This window comes from Hibiscus syriacus, unplaced genomic scaffold (assembly GCF_006381635.1).
Source record: "Hibiscus syriacus cultivar Baekdansim isolate YM2019G1 unplaced genomic scaffold, ASM638163v2 tig00110403_pilon, whole genome shotgun sequence".
Taxonomy (NCBI): Eukaryota; Viridiplantae; Streptophyta; class Magnoliopsida; order Malvales; family Malvaceae; genus Hibiscus; species Hibiscus syriacus.
This window is the reverse complement of record NW_024062723.1, coordinates 398,184-423,757: the sequence shown is the minus strand read 5'-3', so window position 1 is coordinate 423,757 and position 25,574 is coordinate 398,184. Positions and strand designations below refer to the sequence as shown.

The following is a 25,574-nucleotide window of genomic DNA, read 5'->3' as shown; positions in this document are numbered from 1 at the left end:
AAGCGTCGTTTTACTCGTCAAAATAAATTAAATCTTCTTCTCAAATAAAATAAATATAAATAAATATATATAGTGAAAGAGGGTCGATCCACAAAAACTTAGGTGTTCCTGATGTAGTGTTGTGTTTATCTTATTCCAAACGGAAAAATGAGTAGAACGGTTGTTGTTCGTGTTAAAAAGTCAGAATTGTAGAATTGATGAATTCAATTCTTTGGTAGGGCGGTTGTTTTGAATTTGATTAGCATGGCGCGGTTGGCAAATTGGCGGCTAAATGGTCAAATTTAGGCAGCCAATTTTATTGAAAATTGGCAAGGGATAATTATAAAATTGAGTCCTTGAACTTTAGAGTATTTACAAGATTAGTCCTTAAGCTTCAACTATAAATACCCTAACTCATTTAGCTTCAAAATCATCCCAAATCATTTATTTCTCCCACTACTAAGGAGTTTAGAGAGTTTTCTTGTGAGTTGTGAGTTTTTTGTAAACACCTATAAATTTTCTCTCTTTAGTGAAAGATCTGCAGTAGTCCGGAGACGTAGGCATAATTGGCTGAACTCTGTTATCAATTTCGAGTATTATTTTTCCGCTTTTATTTCGCATTCTCACTAATCTGGTTATAGGGAAATTACTCATATTCGTTTATTTCCCAACAACTGATATCATGAGCTTTTAGTTGTAAATTTTGTCAATTTTTCTGTGAGGTTACTATTCACATGAATAGTGAATTTCGTTAATAGAAAAATTTGGTCGGCGATACAAATTTGTCGACGGAGGTGTTCTAATATACGGTGGTTCGCGAAAATTGTCAGAAACGATCTAAAAGAAACCAGATTCGAGTGGGAGCGAAGGCTTTGAGAAACGAAGTTGATGAGCTCAAGAGGGAGCTGCTCATATGCAAGGGAGCAATGAGTGAATGGGATGCACTCAAGACCTTCTTGGAAGGACTTAGACCAGGGGTGATGCTCAGGGGAGAGCAAGGTGATGCCCAGAGACTTTCAGAGGCCATAGCTGTAGCCGGAAAGCTGACTGAGCTTGCAGGTTTCAAGCCAAGTAGCGATGTGTCGTCCAGGCCCATGCCCAGAGATAGTGGCAATAATGAGGGAGACTGAGAAAAAGTGTAGCGGGGAGATAGTAGAGGAAGCTCTTTGAATGGCCAATGTGAGCCATCGACTGTTAATAGCCAAGGAAAGCCATCGGGAAAGAATGACAAGGCTAAGTCCGATGCGAAGAAGAATGTGAGCAAAGAAAAGTTAAAGTGCTACTTATGTGATGGTCCTCATTTGATTAGAGGATGTCCCGAGAAGCGTCGGCTTACAACCATCATGAAGATGATGGGAGAAGGAGAAGTAGCGGGAATTGGCGCGGTTGTAAGTGTTAAAGCTGCCAAGCCAGGGAAAAGACTTGGTTCGATTAAGGGGGTCAATACGGCCAAGCAAGGATCGAGATGAGGCAAGGTTGTTGATGTTGAGGCGGTCGAACCCAGAAGAAAGTCCGATACGATTGCGGGCGTTCAAGCAATCAAGGCAGGGGCAAGACTTGATGAGGCTACATGTTCCAATTTAGCCTAATCAAGAGGCAAGCATGGTACGACTACAAGTTCTCAAGTAGTCAATCCAGGATCGAGACGTGACGAGACTGCGGGTGTCAAAGCAGTCAAGCACAGGAAAGAACCTAGTACGATAGCAAGAGATAAAACTGTCAAGCCGAGGGTGCAAAGTGAGCAAGTTCGCTCACAATGTGCCAAGATGGAGGCGTGGTCCAAGTTGAGGCGTCTCAAGCATAAAGGGGCACTTAAGGTGTATGTGAGCCGATTTAGAAGACTCATTCTCAAAGTCTCGAGTTTGACTGAAGAAGATGGATTCTTCACCTTCATGTTCGGATTGAAGTCGTGGGTGAAGAAAGTGTTGGAGCAAAGGAAAGTTAATGAATTGTCTAAAGCCTTGATAACCGCCGATTCCATCAAAGAATTTGGAGTCAAGAAGAACAAGACTTCCAAAGCAAAGCCAAAAGCTGAGGGTAGTGGCAAGAGATTCTGTGATGAAGGCAAGTTAGAGGATGAGGAATGTTGTTCCTCGAGTGGCATAGAAAATCCACTCAATGATGAACCATATGGGGAGTCTGGGGGAGATGTGTGCAGCCTTGGCACAAGTTCAAGTGTCAAAGATGCTAAGCCGAGGGTAAGAGTCGAGCAAACGAGGGGGCACAAACTTAAGATACCATAAGTGTTGCGAGTCATCAAGGTGATGGATAAGCCCATGATCGAGTTGTCCAGAGAAGAGGACGACTCAATACGGTTAATTTTTTTCCAAGGCAAGTAGAAGCCAAGTGCAGGAGGAGTTGTCCATGTCCAAGGAGTTTGCCAAGCATGTTCGTGTAGAGAACATGGCTTCAGAGACCATTATAAGAGAAGGGTCGAAGCAAGGGCTTGCCGAGGATGTTCAAGTGAGGAACAATCCTTCAAAGATTAATAGACAAAAGTCGAAGGGAGCCAAGACGTTGAGGGACAAGGCAACCATGGAGAAAGCGCTCCATAACAAGTGGGTTTACAAGAAGGTGACTACAGACAAACTGAAGTTGTGTTCAGCTTCAGTTGGCATACTAGAATAACAAGACCAGAAATGCTACTGCATCGATCGAGGTGTGAAGACATATTAAAATCAGTCTTCAAGTGGGAGATTGTTGAAAAGTCAGAATTGTAGAATTGATGAATTCAATTTTTTGGCAGGGCGGTTGTTTTGAATTTGATTAGCATGGGGTGACTAAATGGTCAAATTTAGGCAGTCAATTTTATTGAAAATTGACAAGGGATAATTACAAAATTGAGTCCTTGAACTTTAGGGTATTTATAAGATTAGTCCTTAAGCTTCAACTATAAATACCCTAACCCATTTAGCTTCAAAATCATCCTAAATCATTTCTTTCTCCCACTACTAAAGAGTTTAGAGAGTTTTCTTGTGAGTTGTGAGTTTTTTGTAAAAACCTGTAAATTTTCTCTCTTTAGTGAAAGATCTGCAGCAGTCTGGAGACGTAGGCATAATTGGCTGAACTCTGTTATCAATTTCGGGTATTATTTTTTCACCTTTATTTCACATTCTCACTAATCTGGTTATAGCGAAATTACTCGTACTCGGTTAATTTCCCAACAGTTCTTGTTCCTTGTTTCGAGCCTGGCTATAATCCCATGCGAAGGAGCAAAGAGGTCAAATGTCGATTAGGCCTAGATTGATGCACTCGATGAAGAACAAAGACGTTTCGATAAGGTGTAGCTTTCATCAGGATTGATTCTCCATCTAAGACTAATGTCTATTCCGATGTTATGTAGTTTTTTTCTTAGGCTTTGTTTTGTTGTTTCAACTTGGATCTGCTATCAATTTTTTAACTTTGGTATGACTCGATTGTTGTGTTTTGTTGCTTTGTCGTGAATATTTTCGAGGTGTTGTATCTTTCCCTAGTTAGGAGTACTTTTTTCCTATGAGTTGGTTTAGTGAGGTTTTTAATGAGGTTCTTAAATTAAGTCTTATCAAATAATTTTTTTGTCGAGCAAAAAAAAACTATTAAGCCATGGTCATGCATGTTTACATGGTCACCGTTGGTCGGAACATACAAACGACGGTAGTAGTAAGGACAAAGAATTTAGGATTTTTAATTTAGGGGTTAGTATTTAATCTAATTATTATTTAAAATAAGATTATAAAAAATGTAATTAATATTCTATTTTAATTAATTTACATTTAGATTTTTAACTAATTTATAATTATACGTTAATTAGTTTATAATTTTACAATTTTATAAAATAAATTAATGGTGCTTTTTGTTAATGGTGCTCATCGATTATCGTCGAGCGTCGTAGAATTTTCAAAAAGAAAGTCATGGAAAAACATTATCAATTTAAAATTCCATTATAAATCATAATAGAACGCTTAAGGGAAGAAAATCTAATGGATAGTATATTATTAAAATTGATTAATAGTTTTAATTTTAATATTAAAATAGAAAAAAAATCACCTATCATGTTAAAATAGGAAATAAATCACTGATATTAATATAAAAAACAAAATTAATTCAGAAAAAAAAAAACACCTTATAAATAATCAAGTTGAACCCTTCGATTATCACAACACAAGAAGTAAACAAAAGCAAGAAATTTACTAGGCAATGGCTCTCCAAACTGTGTTTGCTGCAATTTTGCTCCCAATTTTCCTTTCTATCTCATCTGCATCAGCTCAAAGTGCAAGAACTGTCAACGTTAGAAATTACGGCGTCGTTGCCGATGGTGGAACAGATAATGAGAAGGTATTAATACAGTACCAATACTGGATTCTTTTGTTGTTTCTCTGAACTATTGTTTATGTTGGAATATTTAGGGCTTTCTTCGTGCATGGAACGAGGCCTGCAATGGAAATGGGGCTTCGATACTCTATGTACCCAAAGGAGAATACGTGCTTGGACCGGTTGTGTTTTCCGGTCCATGCAAAGGTCCGATAATGTTTCTGATGGCCGGAGTTTTGAAGGCTTTACCCGGACCTTCTGATGTTTCAATTTGGATAAATTTTCGAAATGTAAATCTTCTGTTAATTAAGGGTGGTGGAACATTTGATGGTCAAGGACCTTCTGCTTGGCGTTTCAATAATTGTGCCAAGGACCCTAACTGCAAGCCGCTTCCAATTGTGAGTATTTTGGTTTTTTTTTCCATGACAAAAAATGGCTATCTTGTCTAATAATTATTATATGTTCTAATTTTAGAATCTCAAATTTGACTCGGTGACGAACTCGAGGATTGAATTCGTAAAATCAGTCAATAGTAAACAAACTCACATCTCATTCCACGGATGTGAGAACGTAAATATAACAAACGTTGAAGTACTGGCACCGGCCGACAGTCCCAACACGGACGGAATCAAGATGGGGAGGTGTTCCGGCATCCGGATATTGAACTCGAGAATAAGCACCGGTGACGACTGTGTAGCCATCCTTTCCGGGAGCTCGAACATCGAAGTTTCGAATGTTCGTTGTGGTCCTGGACATGGAATCAGCATCGGAAGCCTTGGCAAGTACCAAGGTGAATTGAATGTTCATGGCGTGACTGTGACAAACTGTACCTTTAGTCAAACCGACAATGGTGTTAGAATTAAGTCATGGGCATCTCAGGTTCCGGCCACTGCTTCAAACTTCTTGTTTCAAGATATTGTCATGGATAGAGTTCTAAATCCAATCATTATTGATCAGACATATTGCCCTCATACTACATGCGATCAAGAGGTAATTCTAATCAAATTTTTTGCTAATTATATATTCACCATTTTAATCAAAATCTTAATGTTCTAATCTTGCTTTTGTTTTTTCAGGCAGCATCTCATATTCAAATAAGTGATGTTACATATAGGAACATACGGGGAACTTCAAGCTCTGAAGTTGCTGTTTCTTTTCAATGCAGCAAGAAATTCCCATGCAAGAATATAATGATGGCTGACGTTAATTTTGTTAACGCTAAACGTGGATCACCTTTGAAATCTACGTGTTCGAATGTTATTGGTCGTAGTTTCGGACTTCAAAGTCCTCGGCTTTGCTTTTAGTTTGTAAAAACCTATATTTGCATTGTAGTTCTGTGCCGGTTTTGCTGAAGATTCTCAGTATATACAGTGTGTAGCTCTTCTGTTTCACCTCTTTAATAAAAAAAGTGTTTTTATAACTTCTTAAAGTTTATTTTTGTAGTCATTATTTTATAAAGGGAAGATTTTGTCACATTCGACGAATACCGATGAATATCATTAACGATGAACACCATAATTTAATTATAAAGTACTCAATGTATAATGATAAATTAGTTAAAATCTAAATGTAAATTATTTAAACTAAAATATTAACTACATTATTTTTATAATCTTATTTTAAATAATAATTAAATCAAATATAACTCCTAAATTAAAAACCCTAAATTCTTTTTTTCTTTGAAGTCGTTGCCATTGTCGTCGTTGTTGCTGCTACAGTAGATGTTATTGCCATCGCCATCGTTATTGTCGCTATTGTTGTTGTTACTACCATCGCCATCGTTGTTGATGCTACTGTTGCCATTGTCGCCATCGTTGTTGATGATACTATTGTCATTGTCGCCATCGTTATTGCCGCTACTGTTGTCATTGTCGATGTCACCACCGTCGCTGCTAGTGATGTTTTCATCGCCTATAATGCTCCGAAATACGAGTTAGTAGTTTGGGTCAACCTGAGACCTTTATGTCAAGCCAATTAGAGTACTTTCTAAGATAGTTGGACCAAGTTCTATAGGTATTAGGCTTAAGTAAGGCCTAAGAGTTAAGGGTAAGTGATGGTTTTAAGTAGAGGTAAAAATGAGAGGGACCAAAGATGTAGAACTTTTACCCATAGTTGGTTTTAAAGGTTATAAACCCCTTATTTAGCTAATTTCACGGAACTTTCCAAAAATATCTCTCATCTTTCCTCTTCTCTTCACCTTTCTTTCTTCTTCAAGAGAAAACAAAAATATAAAAGTTTCTTGAATCCCAAACCTAGTTGAAGAAACCAAGGTAAGAACCCTCATCCTCATCCTTCAAGCTTTCTTTTAAACCATAAAACTTAGGTTTTGGTTAAGATTGATGAAAATGAATTTTATGAGTTTTAAAGAATCAAGTGTTTAAGAGGGTTATAGCATCCAAAGAATCCAGGTAACACACTTATAGCTTTCTTATACCAGTTGTAGAATCATTAGAAAGAGTTTAGCTTGAAAGTTTAGTTTGCGCATGTTTAGTAGATTACATGTAGATTTCATGTTTGATGTTTAACATGTTTCTAAGTCTATTTATGACCTCTATAACTCACATAAGACTTAATAATAATTGGGAAACCTCAAGGTAAAATTGGGGACTTTAAAAAGGGTTTTAGAGTATTTTAGAGATTTTCTCGAGTGAAATATGCAGTATAGGTTTCGAAGCCCTGGGCTGGTTTCGAACCTCTTGTTTAGAATGACGTTCTGTCATGAAAATCTACTAAAAATCAACTACGCACGTCATGAGTTGCTTATCGTCATTTTTCTATTTTACAAGTCAACAGAATTCTATTTTTATGTTTATAAATGATTAATATCTACTTTTATTTTCTTTGCAGAGGCAATTAGAGACTTTTGGAGCTCAAATGGAAAACCTTGAGGACATGCTTAAAGAGATGAACACCTTTCTTTTTATCTCTTTAAGCATGTCCTCAAGGTCTTCCCTTGAGGACCAAGAGTCTCTAGTTAACTGTTAATAAGGGGTTTTGAAACCCCTACCTAAAATGTCAAAAATGGCATAAAACATTGTCCAGGAGGCCCTAGACCATAGTATAACCATAAAGGGGATCAAAAATACGTAAAACACTAGAATAAGTGTTATAGAATATGGTTTAAGTTCTGTTGCAATTGATGAAATAACTATAGGGGTGTCGATACTATAGAGTGTGTATCGATACTGTAAAACCAGTATTTATGCCCAGGGTATGGTTCGAGCTTAAAGCAAGAGGAAGTGTAGAGGTAAGTGAGGGTATCGATATTTAAGGCCATTATCAATACTAAAGGTTAAGTTTGGGATTTAGTTTAAGAGAGCTTTAAGAAGAGTTGAGGTTTTCCAAAAGCTCATAATTACTCCCTAATAAGACTACAAGTGAGAACAATATTAAAATGTTTAATCAAACTTAGAAAACGTAAATAAAGTAGGATCAAATAAGACTAGCCTTGTTTGATTCTTGAGAAACGATTTGGACACCCGAGTTCTTTAGTTCAGGGAGTCGAAGTATAGATCAGTCCGAATATATCCTTAGGTAGGGCACAAAACCCTTAAAATAGACTAACTAAGGTCGAGGCATGCCATTCGCAAAGGGTGTGTTAATCAGGGGTATGGTGTACGATGTAGAATTATAGGGCCTATATCCTCGGTATACTAGAGGAGTGTGTGAGCTCCGAGATGCAGTAATCCTTCAGTCGCACCATGATGTCTACCATAGCGTAGAGAGTGAGTATACGAGTATACTCACTATCAAATCAGATCAGTAGACTTGATATCATAAACCTTTCAGTGATATGAAGTTAGTATGTTTTAGCTATTATTATGGCGCCAAGCTAGTTAGCTTAGCCTTTGGATGTTTTAATTGACAGGTTAGTAGATCGAACAATTGAAGAGCCTTAGAAAGAGGCTGAGGTCTAGACCCAGTATAGAGCAGAGTACATCACAAGTTTTTTGAAGTACATGCATATTCATAAACCCACTTGTAATGTTAAGTTGTAAAGTCAGTTAAAAGTTAGTTTGTATATTTCGAAATGTATTTATTTATTTATTTTTTGAGGGCCCTATGATGTAAAAGTTTATTATATTTTAAAATAATTACTTTATTTAAATGGTCATTTCAAGTTAGAGAAAGAAATAAGAAAGTTGGTCAGCTACTCCGGTGGCTCCATGTAGCACCCAGATCGGTCTACTATATGTCATATTGGTCTAGTGTGTTATATTTAGTGGTATCAGAGCATAGGTTTAGGTGTTCTTAGGACCTTTGGGTCAGTGTCGGTAAAGATTTATAAGTATACATACCCTAAAGAGTTATGACGTACTTCTGCATCTGAAATAACAGAGAGCTCAGGCCACAGTAGAGAGGATATGCATGAGAGAGCCTCCCTAGCTGGTGATTCTACTGATACGAGTTTAAGGTGTAAGTTTGATGGTTTAAGTTTAGGAAGAAAGTCAGGACTAAGATAGTGGAGTTTAGTGAGAGGCCAAGGGTTTAAGGATCCCTTTAGTGAAGGTTGGGTAGAGAAACCAGGAGGTTGAGGAAGCAGTTGGTTAGCATAGAGGAGTATTAGTTCATAGTTGCGCAACAGAAGCCTAGAGGTTGACTTTAGTAGAAGGTTTAGTGTTAACAGTGAGTTGTGGAGTGTTATAAGAATTTCCTCTATCCATTATGACCTTATTTAGGAGAGATTTTCACCCGATGACCTTAAGATAGGGGTTACAGTTTTCATTTCTTAGAGTTAGATGTTTTAGTCGTCAAGATCGGTCACAAATGCTTAGTGGAGTTCCAGAGTAAGACCTTTATATAGGGAAATTTAAATGATGAAATTTCTTTTAGGAGGGAAGAGTTGTAATAACCCGAAATACATGTTAGTAGTTTGGGTCAATCCGAGACCTTTAAGTCAAGCTAATTAGACTTCCTAAGATAGTTTGACCAAGTTATATAGGTATTTGGCTTAAGTAAGGCCTAAGAGTTAAGGGTAAGTGATGGTTTTAAGTAGAGGTAAAAAGTAGATGGACCAAAAATGTAGGTTACCTATAGTTGGTTTTAAAGGTTATAAACCCCCTTATTTAGCTAGATTTCACGAAAATCTTCCAAAAAAAAATATCTCACATCTTTACTCTTATCTTATCATTTCTTATTCCTTCTCAAGAGAAGACAAAAAAATAGAAGTTTCTTGAATTCCAAACCTACTTTGAAGAAACCAAGGTAAGACCCTCATCCTTATCTTTCAATTTTTCTTTTAAACTCTAAAACTTAGGTTTTGGTTAAAATTTATGAAAATTGGTTTTTATGAGTTTTAAGGAATCAAATGATTTAAGTTATTTTAGGAAAGGATTTGAGTTATAGTGAGTGTATTTAAGTTTCATCTAGTATCTAATTGAGTAAATAACTCATTTTATACCTTGTTAGTGAAAGAGGTTGAAGAGAATTCAAAATCCAGGGTAAAAGAAAGGTGGATCCTAGTTGTTTGAGAGAGGTTATACATCCGAAGAATCCATGATACTTATAGCTTTCTCATACCAGTTGTAGAATCATTAGAAAGAAGTTTAGCTTAAAAGTTTAGTTGAGCATGCTTAGTAGATTTTCATGGTAGATTTCATGTTTGATGTTTGAACATGATTCTAAGCCTTATTTATGACCTCTATAACTCACATAAGACTTAATAATAATTGGGAAACCTCAAGGTAGGAAATTGGGGACTTTGGAAAAGTTTTAAGAGTGTTTTGAAGAGTTTTCTCGGGTAAAAAATTGAATTCTGCAGTATAGGTTTCAAAACCCCTAGGTTGGTTTCAAAACCCCTTGTCCATAATGACATTATACTAGGGAGGTTTCGAAACCCCCGCTCAAAATGTCAAAAATGGCCTAAAATGTTGTCTGGGAGGCCCTAGACCCATTATATAACCATAAAAGGGATCAAAAATGCGTTAAACACTAGAATAAGTGTTATAGAAAGTGTTTTAAGTTGGGTTACAATTGATGAAATAGCTATATGGGTATCGATACCTTAGGTGTTTTATCAATACTGCAGGTGGGTATCGATATTGTAAGGCCAGTATCTATACCAAGGGTATGGTTTGAGCTTAAAGCAAGAGGAAGTGTAAAGGTAAGCAAGGGTATCGATATATTAAGGCCAGTATCGATACTAAGGGTTCAGTTTGGGCTTTAGTTCAAGAGAGATTTAAGAAAAGTTGAGGTTTTCTCAAAAGATCATAATTAATCTCTAATAAGACTACAAGTGAGAACAATATTAAAAGTGTTTAATCAAACTTAGATACGTAAATAAATTAGGATCAAATAAGACTAGCCTTGTTTGATGCTCGAAAAACGATTCAGACACCTGAGTTCCTTTAGTTTAGGGAGTCAAAAGTATAGATGTAGTCTGAAGATATCCTTAGGTAGGGCGCAAGGCCCTTAAAATCGACTAACTAAGGCTGAGACCTGACACTCGTAATGGGTGGGTTAATCGGGGTATGGTGCCCGATGTGGAATTTCGGGGGCCATATCCACGGTAGACTAGAGGGTGCGTGAGTTCTGAGATGCAGTAATTCCTTAGCCACTCCATTATGTCTACCATAACATAGAGAGTGAGTATACGAGTATACTTACAATGCAGATTATATTAGTAGACTTGATAGCATAAACATTTCAGTGATATGCAGTTAGTATTTTAGATTAGTAGATCGAACAGTTGAAGAGCCTTAGAAAGATATGAGATCCAGATCTAGTGCTAAGCAAAGTACGTCACAAGTTTCTTGAAGTGCATGTATATTCATAAACCCAATTGTAATGTTAAGTTGTAAATCCAGTTAAGAGTTAGTTTTTATATTTCAAAATGTATTTATTTATTTATTTAAGGGCCCTCTGATGTAAACGTTTTATTATATTTTAATATAATTGATTTATTTAAATGGTCATTTTAAGTCAGAGAAAGAAAAGAAAGTTGGTCAGCTACTCTGGTAGCTCCTTGTAGTACCCAGATCGATCGACTGTGTGTCGTACTGGTCTAGGGTGTTACATCGTCGTTGTTATCGATTGCTATCGCCGCTGCCACCGCTACGTCAAAACAATAATTTTTTTAAGATTTAATTTAGAGGTTAATATTTGATCTAATTGTTATTTGAAATAAGATTATAAAAATAATGTAATTAATATTTTATTTTAAATAATTTACGTTTAGATCTTTAATTAATTTATAATTCACGTTGAGTAATTTATAATTTTAAAGTTTTATGAATTAAATTAATGGTGATCATCATTAGTGGTACTCATCGATACTCGTCGAGCGTTGTAGAATTTTACTTTATAAAGATAATTATTTTATGCAAATTTGGTAATGATATTTTTTTATACTAGGAACGTTAAGATTATGATAAGATGGCGTTTGGATCAAGAAAAATATCATTACCAAAGGGAATAATCTTTTCCATAACTTCATACCCACGTTTGATTCAAAAGCATTCCCACCGAGAGATAATGAAACATTATCAACAATTCTTTTTTTTTTTACCTTGAATTCACAACAATCTCATTCCCACTTTTCTTAAGTATTATATAATTTTCTCCCTTTTGGATAATATCCCTGAATAATATAAGTATTTCAAATCGAATCTTCCTTTTGTATATAATTACACGAGTATAAATTTTATTTTTTAATGATTTATGAATATTTTAATATTTATTATAAAATAATATGATGCATATAAAATAAAATTATATCAAATTTTTTATTTTATTTTGATTGTTTTTACGTATGTGTTCGATTCAAATTTTATTTTTTGTATATATTTTATTACATGTATTGTTTAGGATTAATTTTCATAAAAGGTTTTCATATTATATTTTTTAATATTTTATATTAATTTTTCTCATATAAATTGATATGATATTTAGTTTTCCAACTCACACATGTAGCATAAATAAAAAAATGTAGCAATTAACATATATTGTTGAACTTATATTTTAATATAACAAATATTTGTAAAATTGATTTTGGACTTAATCAAATTTTTTAAAAATAATTCAAAGTCCAAAATAATTTGAAAAATATGTGTTCTTAATTTCTTTATATATATATATATATATAATATTTTTGAGTTAATTAAAATATGTTTAAAGTGTTTAAAATGTGTTTAAAGATTTTTAAATATGAAAAAAATATTTCGTCACTATTTGGCATTGTTCATGATAATGTTCATACACGGGTATTGTTCATAGTTTGAAAACTTTGTAAGAATTTTGAAACTTTTATTAAGATTTTCGAAACTTTACAAAAGCTTCAAAACTTTACACCCAGAAATTGTTTTAACGATCCGATTTTCTTCAATGGTCATATTTTTAAGTAAGAGTTTCGAAACTTTCATCAAAGTTTCGAAACTTTCAAGAACAGTGTGTTTAGAAATTTCGAAATTGCATGTGCAGGTGGCCTTTATTGCATTTTTTAAAGCTTCCCAACGGTTATAACTCATTTAGAACGGTCATAAACGGCTAGCAACTCGTTCCACACAATAAAAACACTCGAAGGACACTTGAAGAAGGTTACTACACCAATCCAAGCTTAGAGATCAAGGGAAAATAGTTTTCATTCATATTTCCTTCATTTATCTCTTGTACGTAGTGTGTAGAGCTTAATTTAATATCTTTTATTTTTATTCTTGTGAGCTTAAATTTTGAAACACCTACCTTGAGAGGTTTCTTATTTACATTTCTTATCATTGTAAAAGGGAAGTGGTTATAGTTTAGTCTTGAAAAACTAGAAAATTGTAAAGTTACTTTTGAGCCTAGAAAATAAAAGAATAAATTAGTGAATTTGTTGAAATCCTTAGTGTGGAACAAAGGTGGTGGATGTAGACTTTGATTAAGAAAGTCGAACCACTATGAATCTTGCGTTTAATTTTATCTTTTATTGCTTCCACACCAAATATTTTTAAAGGCCAATTCACTCCTCTTGGCGTCGGTTGATCGTAAGAACCAAATATTATAATTGTATTTTGAATAAATAAATTACGAAAAAGGAAAAAAAAAAAAAAAAGGAGAAGTATTTGAGCAAACAATCGACGTTTCTTCCCATTGGGAGATCATCTTCCTCCACCCATGGATCTTAAAAGACTTGGTTAATAAATTGAAGTAATACCGGATGAGTAACCCGTGGCCTCATCGGTGTTTTCGAAGGATTTGATAGTTCAAATCTTGAAAATCATAATCCGAAAACAAAATCATGGAGTTGAGATGTGTACCGGTGACATTAAAATTAGAAATTAAAAAGCAAAAATCAAGCTATAAAAGAATCTACAAGTAATACAAAAGCTTATTCAAGGCAACATATTTGTAATAATTGGAAAAAAATATCATGTGTTGAAGAAAAATAGTAAAAAAGGAATTATGGAGAAACATTATCAAATAAAAATTACATTACAAATCATAATAAAATGATTATAGAATCTAAATCTAATAGACAATATATTATATTAACCATTGATTGATACTTTTAATTTCTTAATTTAGATAAAAAAATATTATCTATCATATTAAAATAAGAAAAAATATTAATTTAGATAGTATATTATTAACAATTGATTAATAATTTTAATTTCAACTACGTAAATTAAGAAAGAAAAAATCATCTCTCATGTTAGAATTGGAAATAAATCACTTATATTGATCCAAAAATGAAAAATTAATAAAAAACAGCTTATAAATAATCAAGTTGAACCCTTTGATCATCACAACACCAGAAGTAAACAAAAGCAAGAAATTTACTAGGCAATGGCTTTCCAAGCTGTGTTTGCTGCAGTTTTGCTCTCAACTTTCCTGTTTATCTCATCTTCATTAGCTCAAAGTGCAAGAACTATCAACGTTAGAAACTACGGTGTCGTTCCGGACGGTCGAACAGATAATGAGAAGGTATTAATACAGTACCGATACTGGATTTTTTTGTTGTTTCTTTGAATTATTGTTTACGTTGTAATATTTAGGGTTTTCTTCGTGCATGGAACGACGCCTGCAATGGAAATGGAGCTTCGATATTGTATGTGCCCAAAGGAGAATACGTGCTTGGACCGGTTGTGTTTTCCGGGCCATGCAAAGGTCCGATAATGTTTCTGATGACCGGCGTTTTGAAGGCTTTACCCGGACCTTCTGATGTTTCAAATTGGATAAATTTTCGAAACGTAAATCTTCTTTTAATCAAAGGTGGTGGAACATTTGACGGTCAAGGACCTTCTGCTTGGCGTTTCAATAATTGTGCCAAGGACCCTAACTGCAAGCCGCTTCCAATTGTGAGTATATTTTTGTTTATTTCATGCAAAAAATGGTTACCTTATCTAATATTTCTTATATAGAACCTCAAATTTGACTCGGTGACGAACTCGAGGATTGAATTCGTAAAATCAGTCAACAGTAAACAAACTCACATCTCATTCCATGGATGCGAGAACGTAAATATAACAAACGTTGAAGTACTGGCCCCGGCCGAAAGTCCCAACACCGACGGAATCAAGATGGGGAGGTCTTCTGGCATCCGGATATTGAACTCTAGGATAAGCACCGGTGATGACTGCGTAGCCATCCTCTCCGGGAGCTCGAACATCGAAGTTTCGAATGTTCATTGCGGTCCTGGACACGGGATCAGCATCGGAAGCCTTGGCAAGTACCAAGGTGAACTAAATGTTCAAGGCGTGACCGTGACAGGGTGTACCTTTAGTCAAACCGACAATGGTGTTAGAATCAAATCATGGGCATCCCAATTTCAGGCAACTGCTTCAAACTTCCTGTTTCAAGATATTGTCATGGATAGAGTTCTAAACCCCATCATTATTGATCAGACGTACTGCCCTCATACTACATGCGATCAAGAGGTAATTCTAATCATTTTTTTTTGCTAATTATAAATTCACCATTTAATCAAAATCTTAATGTTAAAATCTTTTTTTTTCAGGCATCATCCCATATTCAAATAAGAGATGTTACATATAGGAACATACGTGGAACTACAAGCTCTGAAGTTGCTGTTTCTTTTGAATGCAGCAAGAAATTCCCATGCAAGAATATAGTGATGACTGACGTTAATTTTGTTCACTCTAGACGTGGATTATCTTTGAAATCTACGTGTTCAAATGTTAATGGTCGTAGCTTCGGCCTTCAAAGTCCTCGCCCTTGCTTTTAGTTCGTAAAAACCTATATTTACAATGTAATTCTGTCCATGGTTTTTGCTGCAGATTCTCAGTATATATAGTGTGTAGCTCTTCTGTTTCAACTCTTTATTAAAAAAAAAGTTTATTTTAGCAGCCATTATTCTATAAAGATAATTATTTGTAGCACATGTGGTAAAAATATTTTTTCTACGAGCAACGGTAAGATTACGACAAGTGTATTTGATTCCTCCCTCGGCAAGACCATGCTTATTATAATCATAAACTAGCAGCAAAGAAACCCTAATGAGATTAACGTTGTCTAAACAAAATGATGGAATAAGATTAAAAACAAATCTCGAACCGAATCATAATCACAATATCTTCCGTCAAAAATGAAAAACGATTGCGAAGAAGAAAAAAGGGGAAGTATTCGAGCATCCCTTCGACATTTCTTAAATGACTTGGTTGAATGGTTAAAGCAATGTCGGACGGGTCACTCGGGGCCTCACCGGTGTTTTCGAAGGACTTACTCTGAAAAATGAGAATATAAACATTACAGCATTAGCTTTAGATGACAATCATTGAATTTAAAGCAACAAGTTCAGGGACGCGCACCTGATGGGCTGGGATCCTAGCACCATCCCACTGCAATTCAGAGCTATTATGGCGCTTTCAGCCTGTCCATAAAGGAAAAATTATCGGACAACATTATGGAGATATTATTACTTGGGAAACAAGTAATAAAGCACAGCTTCGTAGCGCCGCACAAAAGCATTGTTATGCTCGTTGCACAGACATTCAAACAAACAGACAGTTTGATCGTGCAACATTTTGCTATAATATCTATGATGTTCTGCAACATTTTAATGAAATATGATGGAAGCCATTCGACTCATGCGATCAGTATCATACATCCTTTACAAGCTACCGTTTTTAGAGATAAAGAGGAGAGGTTCAAATAAAAAACTATGAACCAATTGCAGATATGTTTCAAAATTAGGAATGAAGGCTGATTTTAGCCGAACATAGTACTACATTTAGAGTATACAAGAAGAAATTAGAGCAGATAGATTTTACACAAATAGTTTGCAAAGAGACGTGGATGACATTATAGAAATAAATTTAACATAACAGGTATTGTGGTATACTGGTTAGAACCAGAGCCAAAAACATAGGATTTCAAAGTATCATAAACATAATCCGAACCCGGATCTTTTTCTAGTCCTGAAAATATGAACTTACCATGGCAAACTCAACAAAAGCAATACGGGTTGAATGCACGTTATCCCCTAAAAGCCTCAACCGAGTGACCTGAGAATTAAAATAAAATCGACGTCAACCTTCAAAACCTTACTACCTTTAGTCTTCTAGTCGAAAACAAACGAAAGAGGCATGCATAGTATCGACACAATACTAACCTCACCACAGGCTGATTCAAAGAAATTCTTCACTTCAGCTTGGGAAACCTTGAAGCAAAGTAAAAATATTCTAGTAAAAAGAGATGCCAACCAATTACAGCAGTGATAAAAGTTCAGAACTCGATCATTAATGTAAGCAAACACAGGGTTTACCTTCTTGTCAATATTTGTACAATACACCGTCCTGGTGCACATTTCCCTTTCATCTTCTGACTGCAATTGTAGTTATTGTAATTAACGGCAAGTCGAAAAAGAAAACTATAGAGAAACTTCAATAGCTATTTAGTAACATTAAATGTCATTGGAAAGTGAACCTATATCCCAAACAGAGACAGCTAAGAGCCGGAAAGTTACTCATCCATACCCGAGGGAGAAACGTGGGGTTCACAGGGAGGATGGCGGTTTTTGATGGCAAGACCCGAACCGGATAATACCCTAGCATTATCCCATTGAGGTTCAAAGCAGCCCTTGCACCTTCTGTGAAAACAAAGTTCATATAAAATGTAACATGTGAATAAATGTGCATTGATTTACAAAACAAAAGTCCATGTCCTGTCCATAGCAGCTGCTTACCTTCATCTGCGAATTCCACGAATGCAAACCGAAGAACTGAATGCGGATCACCACAAACTCGGCAATCAACAACCTTCAATAATAATTTCCAACCCACTTTAGAAATGTCATACATCCAGAAATCTGCCCCATAAGCTATCAAAGAAAGTAATCCTATCAAGCAGTATCAATCAAAGCCACAACATCCTTTCTTTTTCCCGGGAAGAAAGGAGATACTCAACCCTCGGAATCAAATTCATAAGTTCTTTTGGCATTTTAATGGGGCTCTAAACAAAAAATCAAAATATGAAAGCAGAATCATGCCTTAATAAGATACAAAAGTGAAAAACAGAGAGAGAGATATGGAGCTAAATGATAAAGCTAGAACATTATTGTATATTATTCCACATGTAGCATGAGAGAAGAAATTAAGGTTGTAAATGAACCGAGCTTGAACAAAAGTTCATGTCTGCTTATTTATTTTTAAGCTTGTTTAGGTATGGTTCGTGATCGTTAAGGATTTCATCATCACGTTAATGTTTGTTTACTTAAATATAGAGTGTTTATTAAATGTTCGCGAACATATTCAAAAATATGTTCATGAACATATTATTGAGCATGTTCACAAACAATTAAAAATCTTTTCATGAATAATAAACAAACAAACAAACCATAAATGAACACAATTCTAAACTTTTAGATATAAAATAATCAAACATAAATACAAATATATATTATCTTTTATAGAAAAATATCAAATATAAATAAGCAAACTAATGGAGATTATAAATGAACTAATAAAAGAGCTTGTTTGTAAACAAAAATGAACCAAACACACCTCTATTCAAACCCATTCATTTAATAAACGGACATAAATTTTTATTCATATACATTAATTTAGCTTAATAAACAAACAGCTCACAAGTAGTTTGTCGAGCCCCGTTCATTTACAGCCCAAGAAGGAATGAAGTTGTGCAAGATGTGCATCACGGAGGAACAAACAGAGTTATAACAGAAACTTTAAAGCCAGAACTTTAACTTACTTGTCCACAATTACTGAATAAGCCAGCAAGTTGCTCTTCAGTAACCTGGAAGAAATGATTTTCAAAAGTGACTTCACCCAATCAGAATGAAACCCAAAAAAAGAAATCAGTGAATGGTGTCACCGGTTAAACTTACATTCTGATCAATATCAGAAACGTATACTGTTTGCCTAATACTATCATCTCGCTGAACTCGAAAAGCTTTACCATTAAGCCTTCTCCTACCTTGGCTGGAGTTGTTTCTTCTCTGAAAAACACAAAAACGGCCATTTACCAATGTAACCGAGGGAAATTAAAGAACAAATGCAACACCATGACATGTCAATATTGAGGTTAGCCTTTTACCTAAGTCTGTAAACTTTATTAATAGAGACCAAACAGTCTAAAAAAAGTTCAAAAACAGAGCAGCTGACACTAATTGAGCTTAACCTTATAAATGACAGCAAAACAGAAACCAGTTCAAAATGAAGAATTATATTAAACAAAGACAGGAATCGGACTGCAAATGTATAACCATTCGAATTACAAAAGTAAGCAAAATTTAGAACCCCAATCTATCCAAGCACTCAGAAGCATATCCATCAATAATCCACAAAACCCTCACAGAAAAGATGACCATTTTCCCAAAAAAAAAATAACACTAAGAATTAGCAAACACCCATTGCTCAGAACATAGAATTAAACAAAAATGTAATTTAGTTGAGAGAAAAAAATACCCTTCTGTTGGACTGATTCACATTTCCAGCTGATTTGTTATCAACAGGCACCTGATTGAATTTACTGTCATTTTTGGTCTGATTCTGATTATAAGATGACGGGAAAAACTCTTTGGCCAAAGGATTCAGCTTTGTGAACATATCAACCAGATTCTGAACATTGAATTCCTTTGATTCTGCTTTGGCCGTTTCCACCACCAAATTGTTCTTCTTGTCATTAGCAGCTGCGGCTACTGGCGCTGCCTCACCTGACTTGTCCGCAACTTCAGCCATAGAATCAAAACCCAAAACCCCCCAAAGACAAAATATATAAATAAAACCCAGTGAACAGAGGAAATTGTGATTGGATTTTTGGTAAATTTGTTGTCTTTATTTCTTCTTCCTCACTACAGAGCAAAAAAGTTCAGAGCTTTAGAGAGAGAAAAAATTAAGATTATCAATGTGCCTGATTAGACAATCATTGAAAATGTCTAGAAATGGAAAGAACAGTGAATTTGCAGATTGGGTTCTCTTTTTCTTTTGGAGTGATTTAATTAAGCTGACAAATATATCAAATCCAAAAAAGAGAGAGCAAAATTGGAAGAGACTGCAGCGAAGAACGTTAAGAAATGGGAGAATAACGAGTCTTATAACATAAAGATTTTTCAGTTAGCTTCCATCTTTTTTTCCTATAAAAATATATATTTTTTATAAGATATAAAAATATATTTCACATTTGTTAAAATTTAAATGTATCTAATAAAATTAAAAAACATTTTTAATTATTTAATATCAGATTAAGTTGGGGATATTTAAGTCCTGTTTTGTTGGGTAGTTAAGATTACAAGTTACTATTTATTTTATTAATTTATTTTTTCATCTTTAGAATTTCGATTTTAAGATCGAATTAAATCTTTAAATTTAGTAATATAAAGAATTTGAAATAATATTAATAAACAAAATTATGCATTATCTGTAAATTATAAGTTTTGTTCCTTGAAACAAAGTATTGAGAAATCCCCTTTGCATTGCATGCTTGCACAAGAAACCCCACAAAAAAATTTCCCTTTCAAATGCTCTGCTTTTGCCTGCTATGTACGCCACCCAAGAGAAATTCTTCCATGGCCTCCGATTTCGCCATCATCGGTCCGTCAACCGAAACTCTCGTCTCCGTTTATATTGCCTCGAAAAGAACTCGGTGCTCCAGAAGATCCGATAAAACACTCCTCATTTTATCAAGTGAAACTGGTTTCAATATAACACCATCCATACCAACCCTCATGCAGCTCTCCTTCGTCACCTTGTCCGTGTTTCCAGTGAGCGCTACTATTATCGGCCTCTCGTGGCGTTTTGTGAACTTCTCGTGCATGCGGATCGCGATTTCATAACCATCCATACCGGGAGTACAAAAGTCCATGAAAACAACCTTGTGCTCGTTAGAAACCACACGCAAACACTCCTCACTCGAGCTCACCATCGTTACATCACAGCCAAGATGCACAAGAAGCCCCTTGGTCACCTTCCGGCTAACTCTGCATTACAACATAACAACTCAATGCTCATATTCACTTGGCATCGAAGAAAGAAGTACCACTAATGCATAGGATATGCATACATGAAAAGAATTTGTAACTGAACAAGCAACTTGAATCCGACATATCTTATTACCGGTAACTGCGAGATATGGTCAAAAACATATTGATCAAATAAATAGGAATTAGCATGAACACAATGAAACTGACCCGTTCTCATCCATAACCAGAACTTTAAGCCCAGGAAAAGCTGTTGGACCGTGATTTGGTGGTACTTTAGGCATGAAGGCAAGTTTGGATTCATTCAACCGTTCTGGGATACCGAGTTTTACCATGAAGATAGCAGTAGATCCCTTACCAAGACCTTCACTCTCGATCCAAATATGTCCCTCCATGAGATTTACAAACCTGATCACATAATTAAAAAGGGTAAAACATCAGGCGGATAGCTGAAAAACCAAAAAACCAGTATAGGGGTTGGAAGATGCGAAGTACTCGGAAAAAGGTGTATACCTCTTGCAAATTGCAAGGCCTAATCCACTGCCACCAGAATTTTGTGTTGCTGTTGATTGATTTTGAGCAAATTTGGTAAATAACTTGGGAAGATCTTGTGGGCTAATCCCAATGCCTGAATCTTTCACCTGTATCATTAGCAAAAAAAAACATAAACATCAGCAACCTCTAAGATTAAAAAAATTACAACTGGCACCAACGGAACTAACCTGTACACGCAAATAAAAGTGATTATCGCTAGGCACAGGGAAAAATTCAGGGTTTCGAGAATCACTCAGTAATTCTGCTTTTGCAACAAAAGCCGTGATTGTAATACTGCCATCCTTTGAAAACTTCACAGCATTACCGACAACATTTAGAATCGTTTGCATCAGGCGCATCTCATCACCGATGGCATATTCGGGTAAGTCAGGAGCCAGGTTTAATGAAACATGAAGCTTTTTAACCGACGCAATGGGCTTGATCAAGTTAAGAACCTAAAACACAGTAAATGCATGTTACTAGAATGAAAAACACCGAGCAACAGTTATAAAAGTTTCCAGAAGCAGAAAATGAAATTCTACCTCTCTGAATACAACATAAAGGTTAAAAGTTCCAAGGTCTAGTTGAAGGCTGCCATCTTCAAGCCTCGAAAGATCCAACACATCATTTATTAGAGTAGAAAGAAGGTTACTACTCTTAAGAATGGTTTCAACCATCAGACGTTGTTCGGGTGTTAACTCAGTTTCTTGCAACAAAGAAGATAGAGCGATAATTGCATGCATTGGGGTTCTCATCTCATGATTCAAAACAGCCAAAAAATCATTTCGAGCACGGATTGCCATCTCTGCTTCTCTTCTGGCCAGATCAAGAGCAACATTCTGCTCCATAAGAAGATCCCTAGCCCTCATTGACTCCTCTAAAATTGCAGCATGCGAAAGAGCCACAGCCACCTGTGTTCATCATACAAATTTACAGATTAAGTGCTTTTAGCAAGCTGATATCCGAAGCATAAACAGCAATCTGAGAGGCATACTTATTAAAAGCAGGAAACGATAGGGCTAACCAAATTCCATAAATGATTAGTGTAATAACGCCATAACGGTGTCCAAATGAGAAGAGGTTGCAAAAAATATATAGTTTAGAAGTAGAACAGAAAAATTATACCTGATCAGCAACTACTTCAACAAGCTCCAGCTCGTGGACATGCCATTGCCTTGCACTATCTGAAGGCAGCATCAAAACCATCAAAGCATATCTTTTTGTTGAAAGTTCCGGCCAATCGTTAATATGAAAGTTAGAGAGATGCAGGAGCGGGACACGAGCTGCAACCACCTCCCCAGGCATGTACTTCCCAGCAGGGCGTATTCTTGCCACCGGACAATTAGGAGATATTTTCACCGCATGACTGCTACTAAATACTTGATTGATCACAGGAAGATGGATTGGTACAGTGTACCCAACCGGATTTTGTTGACGAAGAGTATACGAAAGTTGGAGCTCTAGCCCAGTTCGTGTCGGCATCCACAGGGCACATTCTTCTAGTGCCAATGTTCGACCCAATTCAACTAAAGTGGTTTTCAGTATCGTATGTCTATCCAAAGTGCTTCTGATCTCATGAGTGAGCATCCTAACATGTCGACCTGTTTCCTCTTGCGTACGAATCAGACCCATTTCTCTATCAAGCTCCGCGGCCTTATTCTTCAGAAATAATTCTCTAGTTTTAACACTCAATAAATCAGGAATAATATGAACCAGCATCAAGGCAGTTACACATGATACCACGGCAGTAAAAACCTTTGCAGTCATCATCACCATTGCCACAGTTCTTGTATGCAATGTAAAAGTCCACAAGTTAATGAGATGCGTTGTTCCGCAAAGTACTATAAAGGCACCAAACTGCACAATCACCCATCTATATGGAAACACGGCAGATTTCTTGACAAAATATATAAGCTCTAAAGGAATCGAAAAATAAGCAAGTGCAATGAAGAAGTCGGAAATATATTGATATTTCATCAACAGATCATCCGGGGGCCATTGTGGCTCTATGCAGTTGCAAGAAGAATCCATTCTGACTGAACCACCTAACCTTTCACTTGTTCTTCATATATCTGAAGAAGAAAGGTAGACTATAAACAATTCGCATATCCATTTGATTACAAGATAACAGGAAGATAGAATAAAGCATATACAATTTACATGCCCTAGATTTCATCATATTTACGCCACATCAAACATCAATACATCACATAATCCTACCCATTTTCTGTTCCTATTCTTTCCTCCTCAATGTCTTGCTAACCAAGCACACCCTCAAGCATAAATGAAAAAGAAACGGAAATCGAGCAAGAAATCTAAATAAAACCTAAGCTGATCAATAAAAGTACAAGAGAGAGTACTGTTTTGAAGTGCGTTTGTATATATGCTAGTGTATGTATAGATATACATATTATACGCGCACACAAGATTATGTGCAATAAACGGTTAAGAATAGACCAATAGGCATGATTTACAACATTGAGAAAGACACTTGACTACTTGGATCCCGCAAGACCTAACAAGACATTAAGTTTTCAAGCTAAAAAACGAAAAGGAACAAAAAGGGTTCCATCCACAAAACATGTTGAGAGCTAAAAACTAGCAGAAGGCATTTGAATATACAATTCATACAAATCTCTAATAACGGTAACACTTCAAAAAACATATCCAAGTTCCACAACCATGAAAAAGATTAAACAATCAAAACAAGTTACACTCTTAAGACCATTTCAACCACCCATGATATCCAATCCCAAATCATTAAAAAAATATTTCCTTTACAGCTGAAAGTAAAAGCTTGACCTGAGAAGAAATTGTGGGTTTGGGAGACAAGAAGGCAGCTTTGGATTACAAAGAAAAAGACCCAAATTTCCAAAACGTGAAACTTACCCAAAAAATCAATCAATCAAGTAGAACTTCTAGTTGAAACATCAAATCAAATTTCCCCCATAAGCTGCCCCACAAAAAGAAGCCAAAATTGAAAACCGTATAAAAAAAAAGATGGGAAGAAATCAAGTAAAATGAACCCGAAGATCAATATTACCCTGTTGAATTGTGTCTTTTTAGCAGCTTAATTGCAACCTTTTTCCCGTTAAGACGGCAATTGACGATCTCTCTATATATGCGGGAGCTTGCCTATGTAGAAAGGGAGTGGGAAAAAAAAGTCAGAATGCAAACACAAACCGGAAAGAAGTGGGCGGTATAATGATGCTGTCACCCGCCCGTGAGTTTTGTTTTGGTAATAGACGAACTGATCAAGAGACGGTTACCACTTATTGCTGATGTGGGACCCGCTCACTGAGGTCATGATGAACGGTGGTGATTATGTTTGAGTTTGACAGACGGGTAATTCTAGATTATTTTAATCTCCCCACTTGGCAATGCATTGAATGGCAACTTTTATTTCCTTTTTTGTTTTTAGTTTCTTAAATTGTTTTATTACTATTTGTCATGCTTATTTATATATAAAAATTTGAGCATCAACTATCTTATCTTAACTGCCAAAGTAACTGTTCTTATTTTCGGGTATTCTAAGTTTGAGCCTTAGAAATTATATAATATTTAAGCGTTTATTATTAAATAGTTAAATTTTTTATAATAAATATATACATAAACTTAAATTTCTTTAAGTGAAATAAAAATACATGAACTTTTTTAGTATCTTTGAGTTAAAGAAAACACGTTTTTAAACGAATTAAGCTAACGCGATGATTAAAGTGATGATTGTTGTCCTTAGAGATTTTGAGTTTAAGTATCAGCGTGTTGTGGAGGTATTTATGCATTTATTGTCAAATAATTTATAATCTTTATAAGAGATATTGTGTTGTAATTACCTTAATTTAATTAAAAATACACATTTTTAAATTTAAATAATAATTTTATATATAGATAAATATATCTCATAAAACTAAATTCAAACATGAACCAAACAAATCTATCAATAATTATTGGTATGTGATAGTTTCATTCATGTTTATGTCAATCACGTATGCTTGATGCAAACTCCTTTAGCTCATGAATGAAAAATATTGTAATATTTTTACAGATGATTTTAATTATTAATAAATTCTATTATAATTTTATAAAATATATTACTAAGAATATATATATGGAATATAAATCATGAAACAGATATAATAAACAGAAAAATTGTTTCGTTTAAAGTCTAGGGTTAACCAGGATGGACCTAGGTGAAGGGTGGTAGGATGGTCGCCCTCTAAAAATTTATAATTATTATATATTTTAGATTTTTTTATATATTTTCTATTAAAAGTTTGTTTTCGCCTCTTAGAATTTTATTACTTCGAGTTAATTTCCCTAAAATTTTATAAATTCAAATTTATCCTTCAAACAAAAAAGCAAGCGTTTGTCCTTCAGGGTTATAGTTTAAGATAATTACAAA

At 35.1% G+C, this 25,574-nt stretch overlaps 4 protein-coding genes across 4 annotated transcripts; 2 read left to right on the top strand and 2 right to left on the bottom strand.

Annotated features, from left to right (window-relative positions):
• Positions 1 to 4,155: 4,155 nt before the first annotated feature.
• LOC120123893 (exopolygalacturonase-like) lies at positions 4,156 to 7,254 on the top strand. Its single transcript, XM_039142692.1, has 6 exons — positions 4,156 to 4,293; positions 4,365 to 4,667; positions 4,744 to 5,259; positions 5,346 to 5,553; positions 5,955 to 6,214; positions 7,117 to 7,254. The coding sequence occupies exons 1-6, from the start codon at positions 4,156 to 4,158 to the stop codon at positions 7,252 to 7,254; spliced, it is 1,563 nt and encodes a 520-aa protein (XP_038998623.1).
• Positions 7,255 to 14,031: 6,777 nt separating this feature from the next.
• Positions 14,032 to 15,430, top strand: LOC120123892 (exopolygalacturonase-like). Its single transcript, XM_039142691.1, has 4 exons — positions 14,032 to 14,169; positions 14,241 to 14,543; positions 14,607 to 15,122; positions 15,203 to 15,430. The coding sequence occupies exons 1-4, from the start codon at positions 14,032 to 14,034 to the stop codon at positions 15,428 to 15,430; spliced, it is 1,185 nt and encodes a 394-aa protein (XP_038998622.1).
• Positions 15,431 to 15,657: 227 nt separating this feature from the next.
• Positions 15,658 to 19,650, bottom strand: LOC120123815 (polyadenylate-binding protein-interacting protein 9-like). Its single transcript, XM_039142639.1, has 10 exons — positions 19,128 to 19,650; positions 18,548 to 18,658; positions 18,412 to 18,456; positions 17,390 to 17,462; positions 17,181 to 17,293; positions 16,970 to 17,029; positions 16,817 to 16,864; positions 16,641 to 16,709; positions 16,014 to 16,075; positions 15,658 to 15,929 (listed from the first exon to the last, which is right to left on the bottom strand). The coding sequence occupies exons 1-10, from the start codon at positions 19,398 to 19,400 to the stop codon at positions 15,872 to 15,874; spliced, it is 912 nt and encodes a 303-aa protein (XP_038998570.1). The 5' UTR covers positions 19,401 to 19,650; the 3' UTR covers positions 15,658 to 15,871.
• Positions 19,651 to 20,120: 470 nt separating this feature from the next.
• Positions 20,121 to 24,304, bottom strand: LOC120123745 (ethylene receptor). The gene is made up of 7 exons (XM_039142567.1): positions 24,216 to 24,304; positions 22,298 to 23,244; positions 21,715 to 22,083; positions 21,361 to 21,627; positions 21,152 to 21,279; positions 20,849 to 21,046; positions 20,121 to 20,638 (listed from the first exon to the last, which is right to left on the bottom strand). Exons 2-7 carry the CDS (start codon positions 23,201 to 23,203, stop codon positions 20,281 to 20,283), a joined length of 2,226 nt encoding a protein of 741 aa, XP_038998498.1. The 5' UTR covers positions 23,204 to 23,244; positions 24,216 to 24,304; the 3' UTR covers positions 20,121 to 20,280.
• Positions 24,305 to 25,574: the final 1,270 nt, after the last annotated feature.